At 40.5% G+C, this 22,431-nt stretch overlaps 1 protein-coding gene across 1 annotated transcript; it reads left to right on the top strand.

Annotated features, from left to right (window-relative positions):
• Positions 1-19,397: 19,397 nt before the first annotated feature.
• Positions 19,398-20,999, top strand: LOC311295587 (uncharacterized protein; the record flags this gene model as incomplete). Its single annotated transcript, XM_084417052.1, has 1 exon — positions 19,398-20,999. The coding sequence occupies one exon, from the start codon at positions 19,398-19,400 to the stop codon at positions 20,997-20,999; it is 1,602 nt and encodes a 533-aa protein (XP_084273178.1).
• Positions 21,000-22,431: the final 1,432 nt, after the last annotated feature.

Raw genomic sequence — 22,431 nt, forward strand, 5'->3', positions numbered from 1 at the left:
ACCACCAGCCTGCACAGTGGTAACAAGGCATGATGGATCCATGTTCTCATTCTGTTTACGCCAAATTCTGACTCTACCATCTGAATGTCTCAACAGAAATCGAGACTCATCAGACCAGGCAACATTTTTCCAGTCTTCAACTGTCCAATTTTGGTGAGCTCGTGCAAATTGTAGCCTCTAGCAATGAAATAGCTAGAGCAGCGAGATATAGTTGTACGGGAAACGCACCCCAGGATTCCACAGGACTTATTTTTCCAATAAATTTACAGTCATTAAAATATGTTAATATAATAATCATAAACAAAAAAAAGTAAAGATTCTAAAGCATTGAATGAGATCCAATAATAATTTAATAGATGTAGCCTATAGTAGTAACAATAAATGATATTTAGTTAATATCATCTTTTTTTAAATATTGTTTCATTATAAATACTTGGGTAATTATCTCTAAGGTGGACACCCAACTTAATATATGGAATTTACTATCTGAATCGAACCACAAATGGAAAAGTCAGCCAGTATTATCATAATGTTTATTATTGTGCCTTTTGGCCCGACAGCAGATGTGCTTTTTACCCCAAATACCATATATAGTTTTACATATTCTTCCATTATTGAAAAACTGTTGAACTGTCAAACTTACTTTGAACAAAACATGAAAATCATTGAGACATTTGTCTCAAAATATATTCAACAATTTTATCGATTCTCATTTGCCATCTATCTATTTATCTATCTATTTAAAAAACTAATCATGGGTCTTGTAATTTCCATTAAAAAAAATTAAGGTGACAACTAAAAACATTGTGTACAATTGTATTGTAACAAAAACATTGTATTAAGAAAATGTGGTTCAGTGTTGTACAGAAAATATTGAGAATTTTTCACTAATAAAACCAAGAGATAAATTTTCCTAAACATTTAAGGAAACTCACCAGTTTTGAGGCTTGAATTGAGGAACCAATTAAGCTGATAAAATTAAGGAAAAAGGCTACCTATTTATTTTAAGAGAATTAGCTCAATTATGCAGTTTTATTTATTGTTAGTTCCCAGCAAGATTTTCTGATATGGTGAAGTTTTGATCATAAGCATAGAGCTTTTGGTTAGGTTGTGAATAACTGCACTGATAATATGAAGCATGTGGCTATATGTTCAATGAGAAATAATTTAGCTAATGCCAGTGCAGTATTTGTTGCTCTGATAGCAGCATACATTCTATTAAATAGCTCAAGTCTAATATAAACAGGTAATTTCAATTCACTCTAAATCACAAACTTTTGAGAGTTAACTTAGTTTTCAAATCAAAAAGCTAATTTCACTAAAAATATTAAGTTCATTGTGTCATAGACTAAATCATTTAGGGGATTTGACATGTCTGTCTGTTTGTACTTATTTGTGTTATTTATTATTTCAGTTTATTTTGAAGTTTATAATAAATATCTTCCAGTTTATTATACTTTGTCATTTTGTCATCATTTTATTTGATTATTTGTGTCGTAGTGCTGCATAGGAATGCTATTTTTCCTTTATGAAACTGAGCCAGACAATGTTTACTTAGAATAAAACACTCATTTCAATCATTTTTTTTTTTTTTAATTCATTAACACAATAGACTCCCTGGGTTCTACTACCGGTCACAATTGTGACCAGACATAACACCAATTTTTCCATGGACTTTTCGTCTTTTTCGTCTATTAAAATTGATTGTTTATTATCCTTACACATATACCATGCAGATTCATACATGTCATTTCTGAGAATTTTTATTTTTTTGATTAAATGGGTCAAATCTAGGCTACTAAATAATAATATAACCTATATATATATCTATAAAAATCAAACAGTAGCCTATAGCCAACATCAAAATAGCGCAGAATTGCATCAAGGATCAGCCAAATTCTTCGTGTCTTTTGAAAAGCGGATGTTTTGGACGTTATGCATTTAGAAGTTCAGAGGAAAATAAAATCAAAAGCGCCTTTACCCCGCGGCGCATAGGATCGTTTTACCCCATAATATGATCTCAAAGAAACCGTAAAGACTGACGAAGAGATCGGTGTTTTTTCATTTACCTAATACCATTTTTTTTTTTTAAATAAGTCCAGAACGTATCAGGGATCCAGAAGACAAGAAAGTGGAAGACGAGACGAGGAAGAAGAAGGTCCACCAGGAGTCGAGCAAGTGATAAATATTTCAAAAGTGAAAGTCAATCTACCGACACGCAGCTTTTCTAAAGCTCTGACTTATGCGCCAATACAGCTAAAGATTTCCAGACTGGATTTATTTAAGTTTCACCTGAGTCTCCGATTAAAAGTCTACTGAATATCACATATTTACGGTAAGTCCAAGTAAACATTTATGCCATCCAATCCAAAGTCGAATTCCTTCTACAAAAAAACGAACGTATTGTGGCGTAGCGGTGTTCGCTCAGGCAGTTCTAATAGGCTTTATGCCGAGCGTCACGTGACCAAACCGGAAAACGGGTCTCCTAACTTCTGGTTTGCTTCTGTTTCGCTGTTTTGGTACTGATTGAGAATCGGCAACAGCTATTGACTTGACCTAAATAACCTAGTTAGCCCTTTTACTGTTGGCGTTTTATTTGATTTTAACATCTGAATGTTAGTGACAAGAAGAAAATGTCAAAGCCAGTAAAGTACCAGAAGCGGGATAATCCCAACAGTGATTTCTGCTGCGTGCCTCAATGCGCGATGTCAGGGAAGTTCAACTCCACCGTGAGTTTCCACCACTTCCCAAAGGAAGAAACCATAAGAAAAATATGGATACGTAATGTGAGACGTGATAATTTGGTAATTAAGAGAACCACCACAGTCTGTAGTAGACATTTCGTCTCCATGGATGTCATTCAAGGTGGACGACGACGCTTGAAAGAGGGGGCTGTGCCCGTGTTGTTCGCCTGGAACGACTACTCTCTGCCGGCAGCCAGGCCAAGTGTCTGGGATAGAACACAACGACTAGAGGATGAATCAACTGAAGAGGAAGAGATGGATGTTCAACTGTTGCTTCAGTGCCATGATTACGATGCAAAACCAGAACCGTCAGCTTTGGATATAGCATGTGAGAAAATAGAGGCCCAGCAGCAGGCGATGGAGGAGATGCAAAAGAGAATGGCTGAGGTTACACTGAAGCAGTCGTTTGGCCTGGAGAGGTTTTTAGCATCGGACGATGACATCAGATCCTATACCAGGTATGTATCATGTCATATGATACTTAGCTTGCATACCTCTGTGGTTATGACTTTCTTGCAGACCTAGATTGTGTTAAAATCGATTCATATGAATCACAGTAGTGGGCAGAATATTCAGATCGTTTAATTCAGTAAAAGCACTAATACCACACTGTGAAAATACTACACTACCTGCATCCAAAACCTTAATTATGTAAAAGTATGTTAGTATTATCAGAAAAATGTACTTAAAAGTATGAAAAGTAAAAGTACTCATAGTGCGGTAAAATGATGGATTAATCTTACTGCTGCATTAATGTGTATGTTTCATTTTTTTACACATTTTAACACTTCTGTAGATGTTTAAGGTTGAGATTATTTTAACTTCTTTATATACTGTTGGCTAGTTTAATCTACAAGATCATCATAGCCTGTTTGTAGCATCTCTGTCCTGTGAGAACCACATATCTCTGCTTTGTGATGATGCATTTTGCAAACATCAATAATGGGTAATGCTTTGATTTAAAGCTAATAATAATTTTCTTTCACTTTTAGATTTGCCAGCTACCGCCACCTACAGGCATTTTGGAGACAGATTGAACCTGCAACATGGAGAATAGTGCGTGTTGGTACACAGTCATCCACTTCCAGCACAACAGCAGCTCTTGACAATGCCACTGATCCACCTCGTCGACCGGTAGGCATAGTTCATACTTAAAGGTTGTATCAGTGATTTCAGGCCCAAATATAAATTATCATATTCATCTGATCTTTCCTAACGATCCCCTATCTGCCCGCCTCATAAGCAAGCCGTCAAAAAAAATGCTTCTCTGTAGGCAGCCTAGGCTCTGAGATCTGCACACAAAAACAGTTGGTATCAACATCACTCAAAACCAAAATTAAATAGTGTTCCAACCAATCACCGACAGGGGTGGGTGTTGTGAGGTTTTTGCGTGCAGCCGTGCACGAGCGCAAAGTGCACGAGCGCAAAACCTCACAACACCCACCCCCTGTCAGTGATTGGTTGGAACACTATTTATTGATTGGTTAGACTTTACACTTTACAAACATTTATGATGACCTTGCAGGTTTGAGAAGCCCAGACTCACACCTCACACCCGCCCTGATGTGCACTTCACACATCCACCATCACCTCCTGCAACCCCTCTCCTCCCCCCTTCTGCCATCCAACCTGAGCTTAAGGTCTGTGTGGAGGACGTGAGCAGAGTCTTCAAAAAACAGAAGACTAGGAAAGCTTCAGGCCCAGACGGCATCTCATCTGCTTGTCTAAAAGCCTGTGCTGACCAACTGGCCCCAGTCTTCACGCAGATCTTCAACAGATCATTGGAGCAGTGTGAAGTTCCCTGCTGCTTCAAACGCTCCACTATCATTCCGGTTCCCAAAAAAACAAAAATCACTGGACTTAATGACTACAGACCTGTCGCTCTCACGTCTGTGGTCATGAAGTCGTTTGAAAGACTGGTGTTGGCCTATCTGAAGGACATCACCGGACCCCTGATGGATCCCCTTCAGTTTGCTTACAGAGCAAACAGGTCTGTGGATGATGCAGTCAACATGGGACTGCACTATATCCTGCAACATCTTGACAGACCTGGGACTTATGCACGGATCTTATTTGTGGACTTCAGTTCGGCCTTCAATACCATCATCCCTGATCTTCTCACAGCCAAACTGACTCAGCTCTCCATGCCATCCACAATCTGTCAGTGGATCTCCAGCTTCCTGACGGACCGGCAGCAGCTAGTGAGACTGGGGAAACTCACATCCAGGACCCTCACCATCAGCACTGGCGCCCCCCAAGGGTGCGTTCTCTCCCCACTGCTCTTCTCCCTGTACACTAATGACTGCACTTCTAAAGACCCCTCTGTCAAGCTCCTGAAATTTGCAGACGACACCACTGTCATCGGTCTCATCCAAAATGGTGACGAGTCTGCTTACAGACTGGGGGTTGAACAGCTGGCTGTCTGGTGCAGTTATAACAACCTTGAGCTGAACACGCTCAAAACAGTGGAGATGATCGTGGACTTCAGGAGAAACACCCCAGCACTCCCCCCTCTCACCATCATGAACAGCACTGTGGAAGCAGTGGAGTCATTCAGGTTCCTGGGCTCTACCATCTCCCAGGACCTGAAGTGGGCAAATCACATTGACTCCATTGTGAAAAAGGCCCAGCAGAGACTGTACTTCCTTCGCCAGCTGAAGAAGTTCAATCTGCCACAGGAGCTGCTGATCCAGTTCTACTCAGCCGTCATTGAGTCTGTTTTAAGCACTTCCATCACTGTCTGGTTTGGTTCAGCTACCAAATCGGACATCAGGAGACTACAACGGACAGTCCGGACTGCAGAGAGGATTATTGGTGCCCCCCTGCCAACCCTCCAGGACCTGTACTCTTCCAGAGTGAGGAAGAGAGCAGGTAAAATCATCACAGACTCCACTCACCCTGGACATCCCCTGTTTGAACTCTTACCGTCAGGACGGCGACACAGATCACTGGCCACAAGAACTTCCAGGCACAGGAACAGTTTCTTTCCACAGGCCATTTCCCTTCTGAACACTTAACATGCCCCCCAAAGCATATGCCTGTAAGTGCAATACTCCCACTGTCTAGTGCAATAAACTCAGGTGATATTTATATCTATATTATTCATACTACTCAAAATACTGTAAATATGTTTATAATCTGTAACATGCGCTAGACTCCCACTGTCTAGTGTAATATTCTCTAATTCAGGTGATATTTATATTATTCATACTACTCAAAATACTGTAAATATGTTCATAATCTGTAAATGTTTATTCAGACTAAACCCAACTGTGACCCTACTTTTTTACTTTTATACTATTTTTATTTATTTTTTATATATTTTCATTCTTAGAATTTGTATTACTATGTTCTTCTTGTATTTGTATTTGTATATGTGCACTGGAAGCTTCAGTACCAAGAAAAATTCCTTGTGGGTGCAAGCACACTTGGCAATAAAGCTCTTTCTGATTCTGATTCTGATTCTGATTCAATGATTATCGCTTTTACTAACGAAAACGATTTTACCTGCTCCCCACCAGAGCCGATGCCTTCCGATGATTGATGAACTGTTCCTGTTCTTGGTCTACCTTTCACTGGGACTGAAGGAGAAAGATCTGGGTGATCGTTTCGGTATTCACCAGTCCACCGTCAGCAGGATAATCAAAACCTGGGTAAATTTTTTGTACACCTTATTGGGTGCTGTTGGGATATGGATGTCTCCTGAGACAATTAGAGCCACGATGCCGAGTGTATTCGGCAAATACTCTGACACCCAAGTCCTTATTGACTGTACAGAGATGAGATGTCAGATGCCTTCATCTTTACTCTTACAGAGTGAGATGTTTTCACAGTATAAATCCCACACTACCGTGAAAGGAATGATTGGTGTGTCACCACATGGTGCTGTTACTTTTATTTCCTCACTGTATTCCGGCTCTATCAGTGACAAAGAATTGTTCAGGCAATCTGGCATTATCCCTCTTTTGGATAAAGATATGGCTGTAATGGTGGATAAGGGATTCAGAATTGACGACCTAGTGCCTTGCAAAGTTTACAGACCACCTTTTCTGAGTAAAAAGTCACAACTCTCTCATGGCGAAGTGCTGGTCACTCAGGACATTGCACGGTTAAGGATACATGTGGAGAGGACAATTAGGCGCATCAAAGAGAACAAACTGTTTGACACTCTTATCCCTCTGTCAATTTGTGGCAGTGTAAGGGTGGAATTCCTGCAGTGGTTCAAGCTGCAAGAACTGCCGAATGACTAAAGAAACGTTATTGGCAAGATGGTAGAAAACTGCACATTTCTAGTCTTTAACCACCCACTGCCACTTATACCAATGACGGAAATAAGTGCAGTTACAATAGCTTAATATTTGTGGGAGAGCGTTGCTATAGATAGTGACAATATTGTATTGCAATATGTAGCACTTCAAAGTCAATATCAAATCAAAACTAGTTAGCACATTAGTTGTAATTGAAAATGTTTAATGACAAAATATGGTTATGGTTACACTTAAAAATAGTTACAAAATAAATGTATGAAATGATGATAACTTATATTATTAAATGTACCCAGCATATGTGAAAAATGTTACCTGAGAGAGAGAGAGAGAGAGAGAGAGAGAGAGAGAGATAAAGAAAAGAGGAGGCAAAAGGAGAGAGCCCCAAGAATAAGAAGAGAGCCCCCAAGAAAGGGACCCAGAGAAGAAGAGAGCCAGAGCATCAAAGAGGGCAGAGCAACAGTTACAATCTTCTTTTATCCTTTCCTTGACCATGTGACTAAAACCCAAATGTGAGACATTCAAACTGACCAATCAGATAATTACACTTCCACCACTGTACTAAAGGTGTGAAATTCATCTACCCCCAAAGTACAAACATTTGGCCTGCAAGCCGAGATCACTATCAGCCCCTCTGTGCCTTAGGAACTCCAAATGGTCATTGTGGTAGAAAGAGGGGGTAGAAAAACAGTCAAGCAAATATCTTTTTTCATTTAAAATATTTTGGGTTATTTTCAATCCTACAATTTTTATTGGATGTTTAATTCTGCCTGGCAAAAATAAATGTTAACCTTGATTTATTCTGCATTCTTCTGAAATCATTATTTCCAGTAGATTAATGTGTAGTCTGGTGTTTCCGCAAAACTTTGTCCAGAATAGATCAAACTGAAGGCACTTTGAATGGACCATGGGGCACATCTTAGAAAAACCTTCTGATTTCTGACTATTCCCTGACTTAGCATGTTGTATGCTGCAAATATTATATAAATTAGGCCTATGGGTCTGTAGTGTGCGGCCGCATGGGGTAAAATATTTGTACTGCACCCTCTGACTATTTCAGGACTGGCTAGTTTGTGATCGTGAGCGCGCAGTCGCGACGTGACGTCTCAAAGTGACACTAGGTCCGTAATGAGCGAATATTTGAAAGTATGAGATGCCTAGAATAATTCTTGGTCTAAATTAAATCACAACTAATCTGCGGATCAGCTGTTAAGATAGACAATTGGAATAAACAAAGAGTCACTTAAAATTTGGAGTCAGATTAAATTATTCATGGAGTCAGAATTAAAATTGGAAATCCACTGTTTAATAAATTAAAGTGATTTTTCCAGAAGCGCCCGAAAAGACATACACGCTGAATTCCCTTCGAACCAAGACACTGGACACCGTCTTTGGGCCGGTGATTGGAGCTTACAAAGTGGTGACCCCGACGTGATCTCCCAGTCTCAGGCGAGTGACATCTTTCGGCGCGACAATTCAGATCTGAACGGAGCATGAGGTTTGAGCTTCTCCTTCTCTGTCTCCAGCTACTGTGGTAAGTACGTTTTTCCTTTATCTTTTAGAAAGTGTTGAGGGAAAACTTAGACGCACCTCATATAGACACATTGGTAGAACGGGTCGGAATACCCAGGATAGACCGGAACCGCAGAAAACCGGTATAAATCTAAGATTACAAGAAAAACATGGCTTATCAGGGAAATGGTAGTTCGAGTGTAGACAAGGATGTAATGGAAACTCTTGCTTTGCAAATCAAAGATCTTCTTTTTCGTTTGCGTAACAATGGGGTAGATTTTGATTGGAATAATGAACAAATTTTAGCCTGGTACGCGACCGAAGGGAAAAAACTAGAGACTAAATCTCATTTTCGGAAAATTCCGGTCGCGATCATCTATTTGCTACGTCGAAATGATTTAAAAACTATTGTTGAAAACGAACGCGTGATTTCAAACATCAAAGAACTAGAAACAGCGCGATCAGATGATTTGAAAAAACTCAGAGCACAGGTCGAAGCATCTGTGTATGATAAACAAACTTGGGCAAGACAGGGCGACGTGATGGGAACACAAATTAAAAAACTTGAGAAGAAACTTCAAGTAGATAAACAATACACGTCCGCGCTCGAGGAGTGCTGCGGTTCTGCAGGCTTTCCTATAGCTGCAGTTAAAATAGCGGCGATAAATTCAAAAATTGGCGATGATGTATACAGTGATAGCGATGAGGATGATATGGTAGCAGCTCTACCGAGCGGCATCCAAGATCAGTTGTCACTGAGAGAAGCTCGTAGACAAACTCCAAAGGGACGCTCTATTCTGGGAGTGCGCGATCTTTCTCCAGAACCCACGACGGAAATGTATTATCCAAATAGACCCGAAGAACCGAAACCCCGCAGTCCCATACGAACTCGAAGTAAATCTGGCACTGTTCTCCGAAAGCCCGTAAAAGTTGCTGTTCTTAAAACAATGACTAATGCAGATGATGAAGTCACTACCATTAGCCGACCTTTAACTTGCGAAGAGTGCACAAAACACAAAGAAGTTGTGGGCACAATGCCAAGAAAAGGCCCTTTTCAGCCCTACTGGGACAACTTAATGTTACAGGCCTCAGTGTACAAGTTAGAGCCTAGAGACGTTTGGCAAGTAGCCCTCCTCACTATTCCAGACGAGCTAAAACCAAAAATGTCACGTGAATTGAGATCTGGAGAAATTATAATCAAACAGGAAGATGAAGATGAAAATGAGGTTTATGAAAGATTGAGGGAGACTTTATTAGAGTTAAGGGGACCATCACACGCCGAGTGGAACAGAATTTTAGATATCAAACAGGCCACCAAAGAGCCATTTGAAATTTATGCTGAACGTTTATGGGTGACTTACAAAGAGCACTCAGGGTTAGAAGATGCACAGCGTGATCAGGAAGTTTTACTTCAACTCCTGAAAAATAATGCAGGCCCTCATATACAGCAGGCGCTCGTTCATGGAGCCGATCCATCTGAAAATACCTACCGGTCACTGGTGGATTGGGCTTCCAAAATAGAAACTAGGCTCAAGCAAAGCAAAGCTCGTTCTGTTTCAACAACGCAATGGTTAGCTGAAGGAAAAGGTGCTAAAAATCCTGGTCTTAGGACTAAGCCACTACAATGCTTTTATTGCAAGAAAACTGGCCATACTATTCAGAGCTGCTTCAAGCTAAAAAGAGAGCAGACCAATCAAAAAACGCATTCCAAAAATGACGACGAAATTCTCAGACGTTTAGGGAATTTGATTTCAGAGAATAGCTCAAAACAAATTGAAGAACAATCGACGAACCAGGGCGGCCCTTACAAAAACTTGCAGGCAGATCTTGCTATCCTATTGGCGAAATATAACAATCCCCTATAGGGGTGCGTGGCCTCCGTTGCTATAGGAAGCGTTATTACAGGCGGAAACCGAATCAAAATAAAAGCTAATCTTGGAGGCCGGTTAGTTAACATTCTTATTGATAGCGGAGCCGCTTGTTCTTGCACAAACATTCCGTTACCGCTAAGCACGCGAACGATTCAAATTAAAGGAATAGGCGACACTTTGATGACAGCAACTCAAACAAAATCAGTCCAACTCGATTTAGGCATGGTAGTGCTAAAAGAACAATTCTGGTATTTACCAGATAACAGCGAAGGAACTGTATTGGGTATGGACATTATGAGAAAACATGGTTTTGTAATTCATTGTTTTGAAAAACAAATTGAAGTTCAAACAAACAAAACGGCAAAGAAATGCCTGCCGCAAGGCAAGGCCAATATCATGTCCATATCCAGCACAGATCCAATTCAACTTCTCATCAACAAACACAGCGACGTTTGGGCTAATCATGAACACGACTGCGGCCTCGTTGATTTTGAAGTATGCATTGAGGGAGAGCCCCCTCCCCCACAAAAACAATATCGCATTAAGCCAGAGGCAGAGGTCGCTGTTCATGAGATAGTGAAACAGCTTGAGATTAGAGGCATAGTTCGGCGATGCTGTTCAACTACAAATTCTCCGTGTTTACCAGTTCCAAAACCTAACGGTAAATGGCGTCTTTGCATTGATTATCAGCGTCTCAATAAAGTTCTGCCTAAAGCAACAGCCATAGTGGCAAATCCAGCTACAATCTTATCACAAGTCTCAACCAATGCTTCGTGGTTCACAGTGCTTGACATCAAAAATGGTTTTTGGTCTATTAAAGTCAAACGAGAAGACCAGTGGAAGCTGGCCTTTACTGTAAATCAAATGCAGTATACCTGGGAAAGAATGCCGCAAGGCCTTCACAACAGCCCCTCGATTTTTCATCGAGCTGTGGCAGATGTGCTCAGTCCCTTACTAGGGACTGGCAAAGTAGTTCACTATGTAGACGACATACTGATAGCCACAGAAGAACCACTTGAGAACCACTTGCACCTGGTTGACGAAGTGTTACAGATGCTAGCTGGCGCAGGCTTTAAAATGAACAAAGACAAAGCCCAAATTGCACAAAGGGAAGTACACTATTTAGGATACACTCTGACTCAAAGTCACAGAGCCTTAACAGACGACAGGAAAAAATGCATTGCCGAACTGCCTCGACCTTATACTTTAAACTCGCTGCAAAAAGTATTAGGTACAGCAAACTATTTACGAGATTTCATCCCTGATTTTGCAAATACCGCCGCACCGTTGTATTCGCTTTTAAAAGGGAAAACAAAACCAAATGATGTCCTTGAATGGACTGATAAACACGAACAGGCTTTTACAGATTTGAAACAACGTTTGTGTGCCGCGCCCGCCCTGGGTTTGCCCAACCCATCAAAAAATTTCCACATTCAAGTAGACGCGCATGAAATTACACTAAGCGGAGTCTTAGCTCAGGAATATGGAGGAAAACTGCGTCCAATCGCTTACTACAGCCGGAAAAAATCTCTGGTCGAACAAGGATTCGACCCATGTACACAGCATGTGCTTGCGGTGCATTGGATGTTAAAAACAACAGAACCCATTGTAGGTTTCCAGTCTGTAGTTATACACACAATGCACACGCCTGTGCGAATGTTGTTACAGGGCCGAATAAAGGGAGTTTCCTACCAAAGATTAGCAAGATGGCTAGCAGACATTCAAGCGCGCGAAATCACAACAAAAAACACACGAATTTTGCCACATCTGCTCGGGGATGTTGAGGGACACCCGCACACATGCCAGCCCAAACAAGAGGCACAAAGCCTTGTCCATGACGAGCCACTTCCAGGCCAAGTGCATGTGTACATTGATGGTTCTCGATTCTGTCAAAATGGTCATTTCTATACTGGCTGTGCAGTGTGGACCCCTCATCTTCCCGAGACAGATGCTAAACGGCAACTGTTGTTTAAACTACCAGCTAACATATCCGCACAAGAAGCTGAACTCATTGCACTGCTAGAAGCGATCAAGGCACACCCTGAACCGCTCTGCGTGTACACTGACAGTCGTTATTCTTTTGGCGTCGTAACTGATTTTATGGCCCAATGGCAATTGAGAAAGTTTCTCACTTCTGCTGGGACACCCATAAAACATTTCAACACTATAACTGCAATATGGCAAGCTGTACAAGCGCGGAACAACTCCATCTCCGTGGTAAAAGTGCGCGCGCACATTAACAAAAATCCAGATGAACACGAGAACAACAATAACATTGTTGACCAATTAGCTAAGCTGGCAGCAGTGAAAGGCGACCATTGGCAAAACGAGACAACCTCTGTTTCTGTAGCAAGTGCTTCGCAAGTCACACCCATCGACCTCAAACAGTACCAGCAAGATCTGTGGGTCTCTGATGGAGAACTTGTATCACACTTGAAACATGATCAGATGGTGAATATAATTGAAGGCATAGTAATCCGAGATGGAAAATTTGTCGTTCCAGAAGCCCTCCAAAAGCCAATAATCAAATTATATCATGATTATGCGCATGTATCGGCAACAAAAACAGCACAGTTGATACAAAAACAGTTTTGGTGGCAAGGAATGATAGCTGACATTGAAAGATGGTGCTATGACTGTCTGGTGTGTGCAACAATTAACCAGGGAAAGCTAGGCCGAACAAACCTACGTAGACCGGAACCACCAAAAGGGCCCTGGGAGTCCTTACAATTAGATTTCATTGGTCCGCTTCCCAGTGCCAAGGGCGGGTATCGCTATTGCCTCGTGATAATTGACAAATTCTCAAAATGGATTGAAGCAATTCCCACTCGCAATAATACAGCAAACACCGTGGCACGTGTGATAGCGAACCAAATCATCCCCCTTTGGGGAGCACCCATTCAAATTGAATCAGATCAAGGGACTCACTTTACTGGACAAGTCATGAAAAATATGTGCAAAATGCTGAATATCAAGCAAAAATTTCACATTCCATACAGGCCGCAAAGTTCTGGTATGGTTGAACGTGCGAACCGCACCATCAAAGAAAATATTGCTAAGCAAATAGCTCAACACCAAAACAGGTGGAGTGATGCTTTGCCCACTGGTCTGACTGTGCTGCGAGCAACCCCATCAAAAGCTACGGGCATCAGCCCATATGAGCTTATGACTGGAAGGGTGCACTCAAAAAAATGCTGGGTTGTTTCTGTAAACAAATTGTTGGGTTGATTGTGCTGGGTCAAAAAGTTGGGCTGTTTGGGGTACTGTAAACACATTATTGGGTTGATCATGCTGGGTCAAATGAGTTGTAAGGGGGTCATTCACAAATAAACCGCTGGTTGGGTTATTTTGACCCAGCAACTGGTTACTTTTTTCATTCTTTGCGGAACTTTCTGGATTCTTCACTTCTGACTCGAGGAGCACGCCACTCGGAGCAGGCAGTGTTTTATGGTAAGTTAATATGAATGTTTACCTATATTTTTAATAAGTTGTGGTGGTAGCAGCAAGCTAATTTCACTGTTCAACATACAGTCTTTGATATGGAAGTGTGAGGGGTAACTATTTATTTCTGTGAAACATTAAATAGCCACAGCTAGCCGGTTAGAATTTTTTGACAAAATGCCACGTTAAATCCTTAGTTGAAATTAAACCAGCTATATCAGCAGCCTTTTTGAAATATGCAGTTTAAATTCTAAATTCATCATGTAATTATCGTAGGCCTATTCATTGTGGACGTTGCGTATTTAAAAGTGAGATAAGCGTTTTGTATGAAATCCATATGCGCACTTTCCTCACATGGCTCGCACGTAAATTCAGCGGGAAATGAGTCTCTAGCTAGTGAGTTGTGAGTGAAAAGTCTGCTGGCGTAGTTTTAGAAATACTCGTCAGAAGAAGTGACTGAGGTAAGTTCCAGCACAGTCGCGTGTGTTTTCTGTAATGTCTAGAACCATCGTTTCTGCCAAAAAAGGCTTTCAAGAGCTTGATAGCCTAGTTTTTATTATGTAGGCTATGACTTGCAATCTTTATATAGGCTACAGCGACTGAGGAAAGGAGAAATAAATGGACAGGCGTCAGTTTTGAGAAGAAAATTATACCCGTTTTGTTGAACGAATGATCGTCAATATTTAAACCTTAAAAAATTCAAACTTACATGATAGCCTACCCGTAGTATTTTATTGTGTGTAACATCTAAATTGTTTATTGAGGCGATCATCAGTGCTGCCAGTCAGGACTCAGGAGATTACCGAGCAGCTTTGTGGGTTTGTGAGTTTTAACGTTAAAGACACTATCAACATTACAGTAATATTTTACTTTTAATAAAGTAATGTTTTATTTGAATGCCTTAAAGGCAGGGTAGGTAGAAATGGTCTAAAAATTTTATTTTTCAAATTTGTTTAAACTTTATGTACATATCAATACATAATTAAAATGTAAGTACTCTGAAAAAGAAAGTATCAAAATCGAGTGTCTGTAGACCTCTCACGACTGTTTTAAAGACATCTCATTATTTCCATTCACTCCACCCCCTCATTTCTGTGCTTCTTCCAAAGCCACGCCCCCAAAACACATGAACGCGCGACTCCAACCGCTGAGCTAGAGGACGCATTATACGACAATTCACCATGACGTCACAACAGTAATAGACGTTCTTCCGGGTGGCAAAAGCCAAAGCGTTCCTATGACAACGCTAGTAAATTGCTTGGAAAGGAGGCCCACCGTCAACAGTAAAAATGTAATAAAAAAAAATTTTTTTAATTAAATATAATGCATTTTTTTTATCATAATAACAACTGTGTTTAATGATATAAGTAAAAAATATGATAAATATGTAATATAGTAGGCCTACACATAATTAGCAAAATACTCTCTATAGCTCTTTTTTCTAGCCAAAATAACGTGCTATATAGCCTATCATGGTAATTAAATGGCTTTCCTGAGGTAAATGTTATGTGACAATTGTTCTCCAGCTGTTATATCGACCTTTGCGCGGTTGAAAAACACTGATTGGTCGATATTATGTATGAGGAATATACATTTAGGTAAGTTGCGTGAGAAAATGGATGTGTAGTGAGAGCGTGTGAAAAGTGACAATTGTATGAGGCGCCACGTAGGATTTAAATCAAACTTCGCTTATCAATACATACATAACACAATACAATTATAAATTACTCGCATATACATTTATTGGATGTTCAAAATACATATTTGAAATACTCGTGCACACTAATATGAAATCCATACCAATACATATTATGTTAGTAATGAATGCTTGTGAATAACTTGCATATAGGCTACATATAAACTTGACGCACGCATACACCTATAAATACTTAAACTTCCATGCATATACACCTATAAACACTCGTCTCGCACATACATATACACTCGCAGCACGCAGACACACCTATAAACACTCGCACAGACGCACATTCATATAAACTCGATGCGCATACACATCCATAAAACACTCGCGCATACAAAATAAAACGTGGATGCATGCTTTAGTTGTGTAGGCTATGTATGCGAGTATTTATGCGTGCGTCAAGTTTATATACAATATTCACAAGTGTATGCATTTATTACTAACATTGCTATGAATTTCATATTAGTGTGCACGTGTAGGTTATTTCATATGTATTTTGAACATCCAATAGTATATGTATATGCGGGTAATTTATAGGTGTATATGCACTTATGTATGTATTGATAAGCGAAGTTTGATTTAAATCCTACGTGGCGCCTCATACAATTGCGTGAGTCTCACGGTCAGTTGCTATAACCTCCTCACCCACAGGAAATCGATAAAACCCTACACCTTTTGCTGTATATCTGGCAGCGCAACCCCAAACACAACACGTTTTCATCATCGTTTCAACTTTGATCAACAACAATGTTTTTAACTGTAACTGTTGCAGTCGCCGGCTGGATCTCTTCAGTTAGTCAGTGGAAGCCGCTCGCGTTCTGCCACCCGGAAGTGATCGGCGCCTATTGTTTACAAACATTCTGAAAAGGCCTATTTACCTGAGACAAGCGGAGGGAAAGGAGCATGCAGTGACATCATGTCACTTTAGATTGCTCTTTCTCTGCCATTGTTTTGGTATTCCTAGGTTCAGTGCCTTCTTCTTCTTCTTCGATAGATTTTATTGGCAGCTTGCAAACATAGTGCATTACCGCCATCTACTGGACGGAGGTGTGATCAGGTTCCGTGCCTCTCGCACTCCTCAAATCAAACGGTCGCGCGCAAGTGGGCAGGTGCTGTGTGGCAAAAGGGTGGTTGCCATGGTTGCGAGAGAGTGACAGTCGCCTAAGCCAATCCTTTGATTCGTCCCGAATCGAAATAATGAGCTGTGTTTAATACAGATTAAACGGTCTAGAGTCACTTGATTTTTATACTCTTTTTTCAGAGTTCTTACATTTTAATTATGTATTGATATATATAGAAAGTTTTAACAAATTTGGATCTTTAATTTTTAATAAATCCTACCTACCCTGCCTTTAATGTTGATAATATTTGTCCAAATTACTCTTTTATTACTATTACTATAATTCAGTTTGCAAATCCTGAATACACATTTTGTTTGTTTTTCACATTTGGTCATTTAATGTTTGCAATATTTTAATTGCATATTCAATAAAAAATTGATACTTCCACAAAAAAAAAAAAACTTAACTTGCATGTCAGTTTTATTGCAACACTCTAAGTGATTGTTCTGGGAAGCAGACACACTCTGTCAGTTTAAATCTAAACTAAAACGCATATATTTTACCTGGCATTCATATAGAACATTATACATTTCTATTATTCAAATCAGTTAAATGATTATTAGGCTGCATAGGTCAGCCGGAACCGGGGACACTTTCCTATAACACCTGATGTACTCATTATTTAATAAGAAGAATGGCATCTATGCTAATTTTTGTCTTTCTGTTCATTCTAAAGTTTACTGAAGTCAGCCGGATCCAGGCCATATCCAGATCAGAAGGTGGACCTGCGCCCGGACCCATCCATGACGCATCCCTGAAGGGCCAGCCTCATCAGCCCTTTGAAGGCCTCATCGACACGACTGATCCTCAACAAACTCGTCTCCATACCGGTGTGATGACTCCGACTTCCAACCAGATGGAACTGGATAAATATTCTGAATTTTCTTATTCAATCTGACCTCTGACCTGTAATGCTACCTGAATCATAATCAAACACTGTTCGCTCGATGGCCAGAGGAGAACTGAACGACTGAGCCTGGTTTCTCCCAAGGTTTTTTTCTCCATTCTGTCTCCTGATGGAGTTTTGGTTCCTTGCCACTGTTGTCTTGGCTTTTGGCTTGCTTAGTTGGGGACATTTAATATTCAACAAATTATTGATTTGCCTTAAGGTGGACGATGACGCAATTTTCTTCTAGAAACAAACTTTGTTGTATTATTTTCATGTTACAGTATTACTGTGAAGCTGCTTTGATACAATCTGTATTGTAAAATGTGCTATATAATTAAAGATGACTCTACTTGACTTGTGTAATCAACAGGTGAGGACCAACATGGTTGAATATTTACAAAATGAGATGACTGGTGAATTGCTGCACATTCTGTGCCTCAGGGATGAAATGAATGGGACATGTCAGACCTTTGACATTGATTAACATTTGTATTCAATAACAAAAAGTATTAAAGAAATGTATAAAATTTAAAAAAAATTAAATGAGATTGAAATCACATATACTGTGGCCTCTCTGGTTTATTGTATTACAGAGATAATAATTATTTTACATTCGTAATATAACAAATATTTGTTACTAATTTTATTAAGGCAATGAGACAAGAAATAACCCAGCACGAGTAAGACTTAACCCAGCAAAAGGGTTAATTTCACCCACTGGTTGAGTCAAATGAATGACCCAGAAATATGGGTTAAATGGTGAAACCCAGCACTTGGGTCAAACCAACCCAGCACGTGTTCTGTCCAATAGTGACCCAGCGGTGTGGTTAAGGTTGGGTTATTTTTTAACCCAGCAGTTTTTAGAGTGTGATGAAGTTACCCATTGATCCAGAAATTTCCCCAGCAGACCTGGGGCCCCTCATGCTCGCAACTCAGCAGACGGTGTTGGTGCAATTGCAAGAAAGGCTGAAGGTGCTGCACGCCCAGGCTGGACTGAAACAACAACAGTCAGACCTGACAAATGATGCACAATTTAACCCAACCTCTGAGACAACATTTTCAGAAGGAGACATTGTGATGGTACGCGTTTTTGTAAAACAAAGCGCATTTTCCCCTAGATGGCACGGGCCCTATGAAATTAAAGCTGTTTGCAACAGTTGCGTGGCCGTGACCATCAGAGGAAAATTAAGATGGTACCACATGTCCCAATGTAAACGGTTCAAAGGTTCAGTGAATTTATTATGATCTTTTCCTTCATAGGACAGTCATCGCAATTCCATGGAGGCCAGATGCCAGGACGGTGTCCGGACCCACCTGCATCGAATTGGGACAACGAGTCACACTCGCACACACCCTAGGATGCGGTAGATGGGTATGGAAATATATTAAGGGGCCATCCACATCATACATTCCAGTCACATACAAAGAAATAGTCACATGGCCCCCCGGATTAGCACCGGAACCAAATTGTGCAACAAAAATATGCTGTAAGACAGGTTCTACCCATCTTCCAGACAAAAACCTCACAAGCTACACACGCGCACCACAAGTACACCATAACATTACCGCCTGGTACCAACTTGAAGAATTCCCAGATTCAAATATTGGTAATATGCACACACTATATGAAAATAACAACAATGGCGGAGATCCAAAAAAATGTTATTCCACTAAGGATCTCCAACCAAACACATATAGGTGCACACACACCACAACACATAACAATACACATTTAAAGTTTACTGAACTTCTTTTCAATCTAACAAATAAGGTATCTAACAATAATTTGAAAACATTTGTTTGGACCGGTCGAAAAGAAGGAACGTACTGTGTGGGAAAATGTGAGGCAAATATGGATAATTTCACTAGCCCTCACAATTGTTCATGGACTTTACACCATTGCTTTAACTTAACCACATGCGGTTACAAAAAACCCACACAGTGTCCGAAATTGTATACCACCCCTCCAGGTGGCATAATCAAAGGAAATGTAAATAAGACTTTACTACATGACGTCAATCTTGTGATAACACATGTCACGTATAACATCTCCAATGTGTTATCTGCTTATGTTAAACACTGCAACTTTAATGATAAGACGTATACATGGCTACAGTCACGCATCGATGATTTAATTTCTGATTACAAAAACAGACTTGCAGTTCAAATTCCAACTGCTCGCACTAAACGAGACCTGTTTGGAAATATAGCAGGCCTTTTTGGCTCAGTTAATTCTATATCCAACACTTACAAAATAACAGGTCAATCTCAATATTCAACTTGGTTGGCAAATCAGGTAGCTACTGGTTTTCAACACATCACCAATAGTAACGAAAACATTATCAAAGCGGTCAGATCTGAGGCGCAGGCGCTTCTGACGACCAGTCAATCAATTTTCAATCAGACCCGTACCATCGAGCATGACTTAGCCTGTAGATTGTATGCACAAGATTTGTTTACTGCAGCAAGACAAGAGATTTTAGATCTTCGTCTCCATAAAACACCTAGGCATGTTTTAAATGATCTTATTGAAATTTTAGATCTGCATAGATGGCTTGCATCAGAGAGAATGAAAAATATTAAGTATTCTGAACTGCTTTCAACATTAATGATGTATACTGGAAATGAATGTACTGGCTGTATTGGGTTCTTTGCCACTTTCCCTCTAATTCACCCAGATCAAATTTATCTAAATTCCACTACCATACGCTCTATTGGCGTGGTAGTGAGAGATCAAATTATAAAATGGGATCATCTGACGGGGTATATGACTTTGAAGGGCACTGAAACCTTGTTTACCACTCGCACCTGTTGTCATGAGACATCTAGTTACATTATCTGTACCTGCAACACTCTACAACCCTTTTCTTCCAATGATTCTAAGCTCATTAATGTTCAGTCACTGCATGGTCATTCTGATGCTGTTCAAGTGTCTCACACACAGTGGTGCGTCGTCAGTGAGATGAATTCCTTCTCCTATGGAGGTCTGACCTGCCCTGCGAACCACACGTTCTGTTTGGAAGTGAAAGAGGACTTTTCAATGGGTCAGATAAACATCCTGGGGAGGGTACCGATGGACGTGGACGTTTCTCCCTGGTGGGAGGACACTTTCTATGAACAGAGCACTCAAGCTTTGGTCAAAACAATGGACTTGGTGCAAGAAATCATCTTACAGACTGAGTACCATCTCAACCAAGCTCAAGTGGAAGCGAATCTGGCGAGAAAGACTGCAGAAATCCTGTCCAGCTCCTCTACCCGCTCAGCAAGGTATGCTTATACCTGGTGGGACTGGACGTTCCGTGGATGTGTCCTCGCCAGTGTGCTCATCTTCTTATTCACACTCTGCCAGTGCTGCTACTTCAGATGCCTTTTCCGCACAATGCGCACTTCAACGAACGTGGCCATTGCGCTCAGTCCATTACAGGTACCAGCCCTACGGAAACTGCAACCATAAGCGGACTTCATCAAATTTTGGCCCCTCAGGGACTGATCTAAATCTGCCCCAAGGGGCCAGGGGCGGAAACTGTAAGGATGGACTTTTACTAAGACTGAATTCAAGAATCCTAAACCACAATAAAACTCACTAATCTGAAGAAGAGATCTATGGGACAGAGAGCACAACACAACTTCTCCAATCTCGTCTCTTCCCCCCATGCTGGGGTCCTGACTCCTCACACTATCTTCTCCCCCCAGGTCTCATTCAGTCATGCAAAACACACACACCTACTGTCTCCAGTTGTTTTATGAGAGGTCAAAATAAATACTTCTGGTGCGAATGGTAAAGAAGTTTCATTCCCGCAGCAGCAGAACAGTCAGAACAAAGAAAACAATGCCTGTTCTTCTGATGTGGGAAGATGCCCCAATAAAGATAATAGATAACCATTTGTGTTTATCCCCCAAACTCAGGCATGACCACTTGGGCACGAGAAAGGGTCCAGCAAAAGCTGAATAAATATTTGGGTGCTAGATGTTTATTGTTCTTTTATTCCACTTGGGTATTTAAAGGGAATTGGCAAACCACTCAAGGAAGCATCTGTAAACAGAACTTCCCACACTGTTGCTGTGTGTCTCTATTGCCAGGTATGCTGACTCTTTGAAACTATTTTTGATATTGCATTTTAAATGTTGTCTCTATTATATGCTGATCAGTTGTGTATTATGTATTCTTTTTAATTCTTTTTATTGGATGTTTAATTCTGCCTGGCAAAAATAAATGTTAACCTTGATTTATTCTGCATTCTTCTGAAATCATTATTTCCAGTAGATTAATGTGTAGTCTGGTGTTTCCGCAAAACTTTGTCCAGAATAGATCAAACTGAAGGCACTTTGAATGGACCATGGGGCACATCTTAGAAAAACCTTCTGATTTCTGACTATTCCCTGACTTAGCATGTTGTATGCTGCAAATATTATATAAATTAGGCCTATGGGTCTGTAGTGTGCGGCCGCATGGGGTAAAATATTTGTACTGCACCCTCTGACTATTTCAGGACTGGCTAGTTTGTGATCGTGAGCGCGCAGTCGCGACGTGACGTCTCAAAGTGACACTAGGTCCGTAATGAGCGAATATTTGAAAGTATGAGATGCCTAGAATAATTCTTGGTCTAAATTAAATCACAACTAATCTGCGGATCAGCTGTTAAGATAGACAATTGGAATAAACAAAGAGTCACTTAAAATTTGGAGTCAGATTAAATTATTCATGGAGTCAGAATTAAAATTGGAAATCCACTGTTTAATAAATTAAAGTGATTTTTCCAGAAGCGCCCGAAAAGACATACACGCTGAATTCCCTTCGAACCAAGACACTGCACACCGTCTTTGGGCCGGTGATTGGAGCTTACAGCAGTATCAACCAGCTTTTTGCAGTAGCCTGCCTCCTAGCA

This window comes from Rutilus rutilus (assembly GCF_951802725.1).
Source record: "Rutilus rutilus genome assembly, chromosome: 8".
Classification (NCBI taxonomy): Eukaryota; Metazoa; Chordata; class Actinopteri; order Cypriniformes; family Leuciscidae; genus Rutilus; species Rutilus rutilus.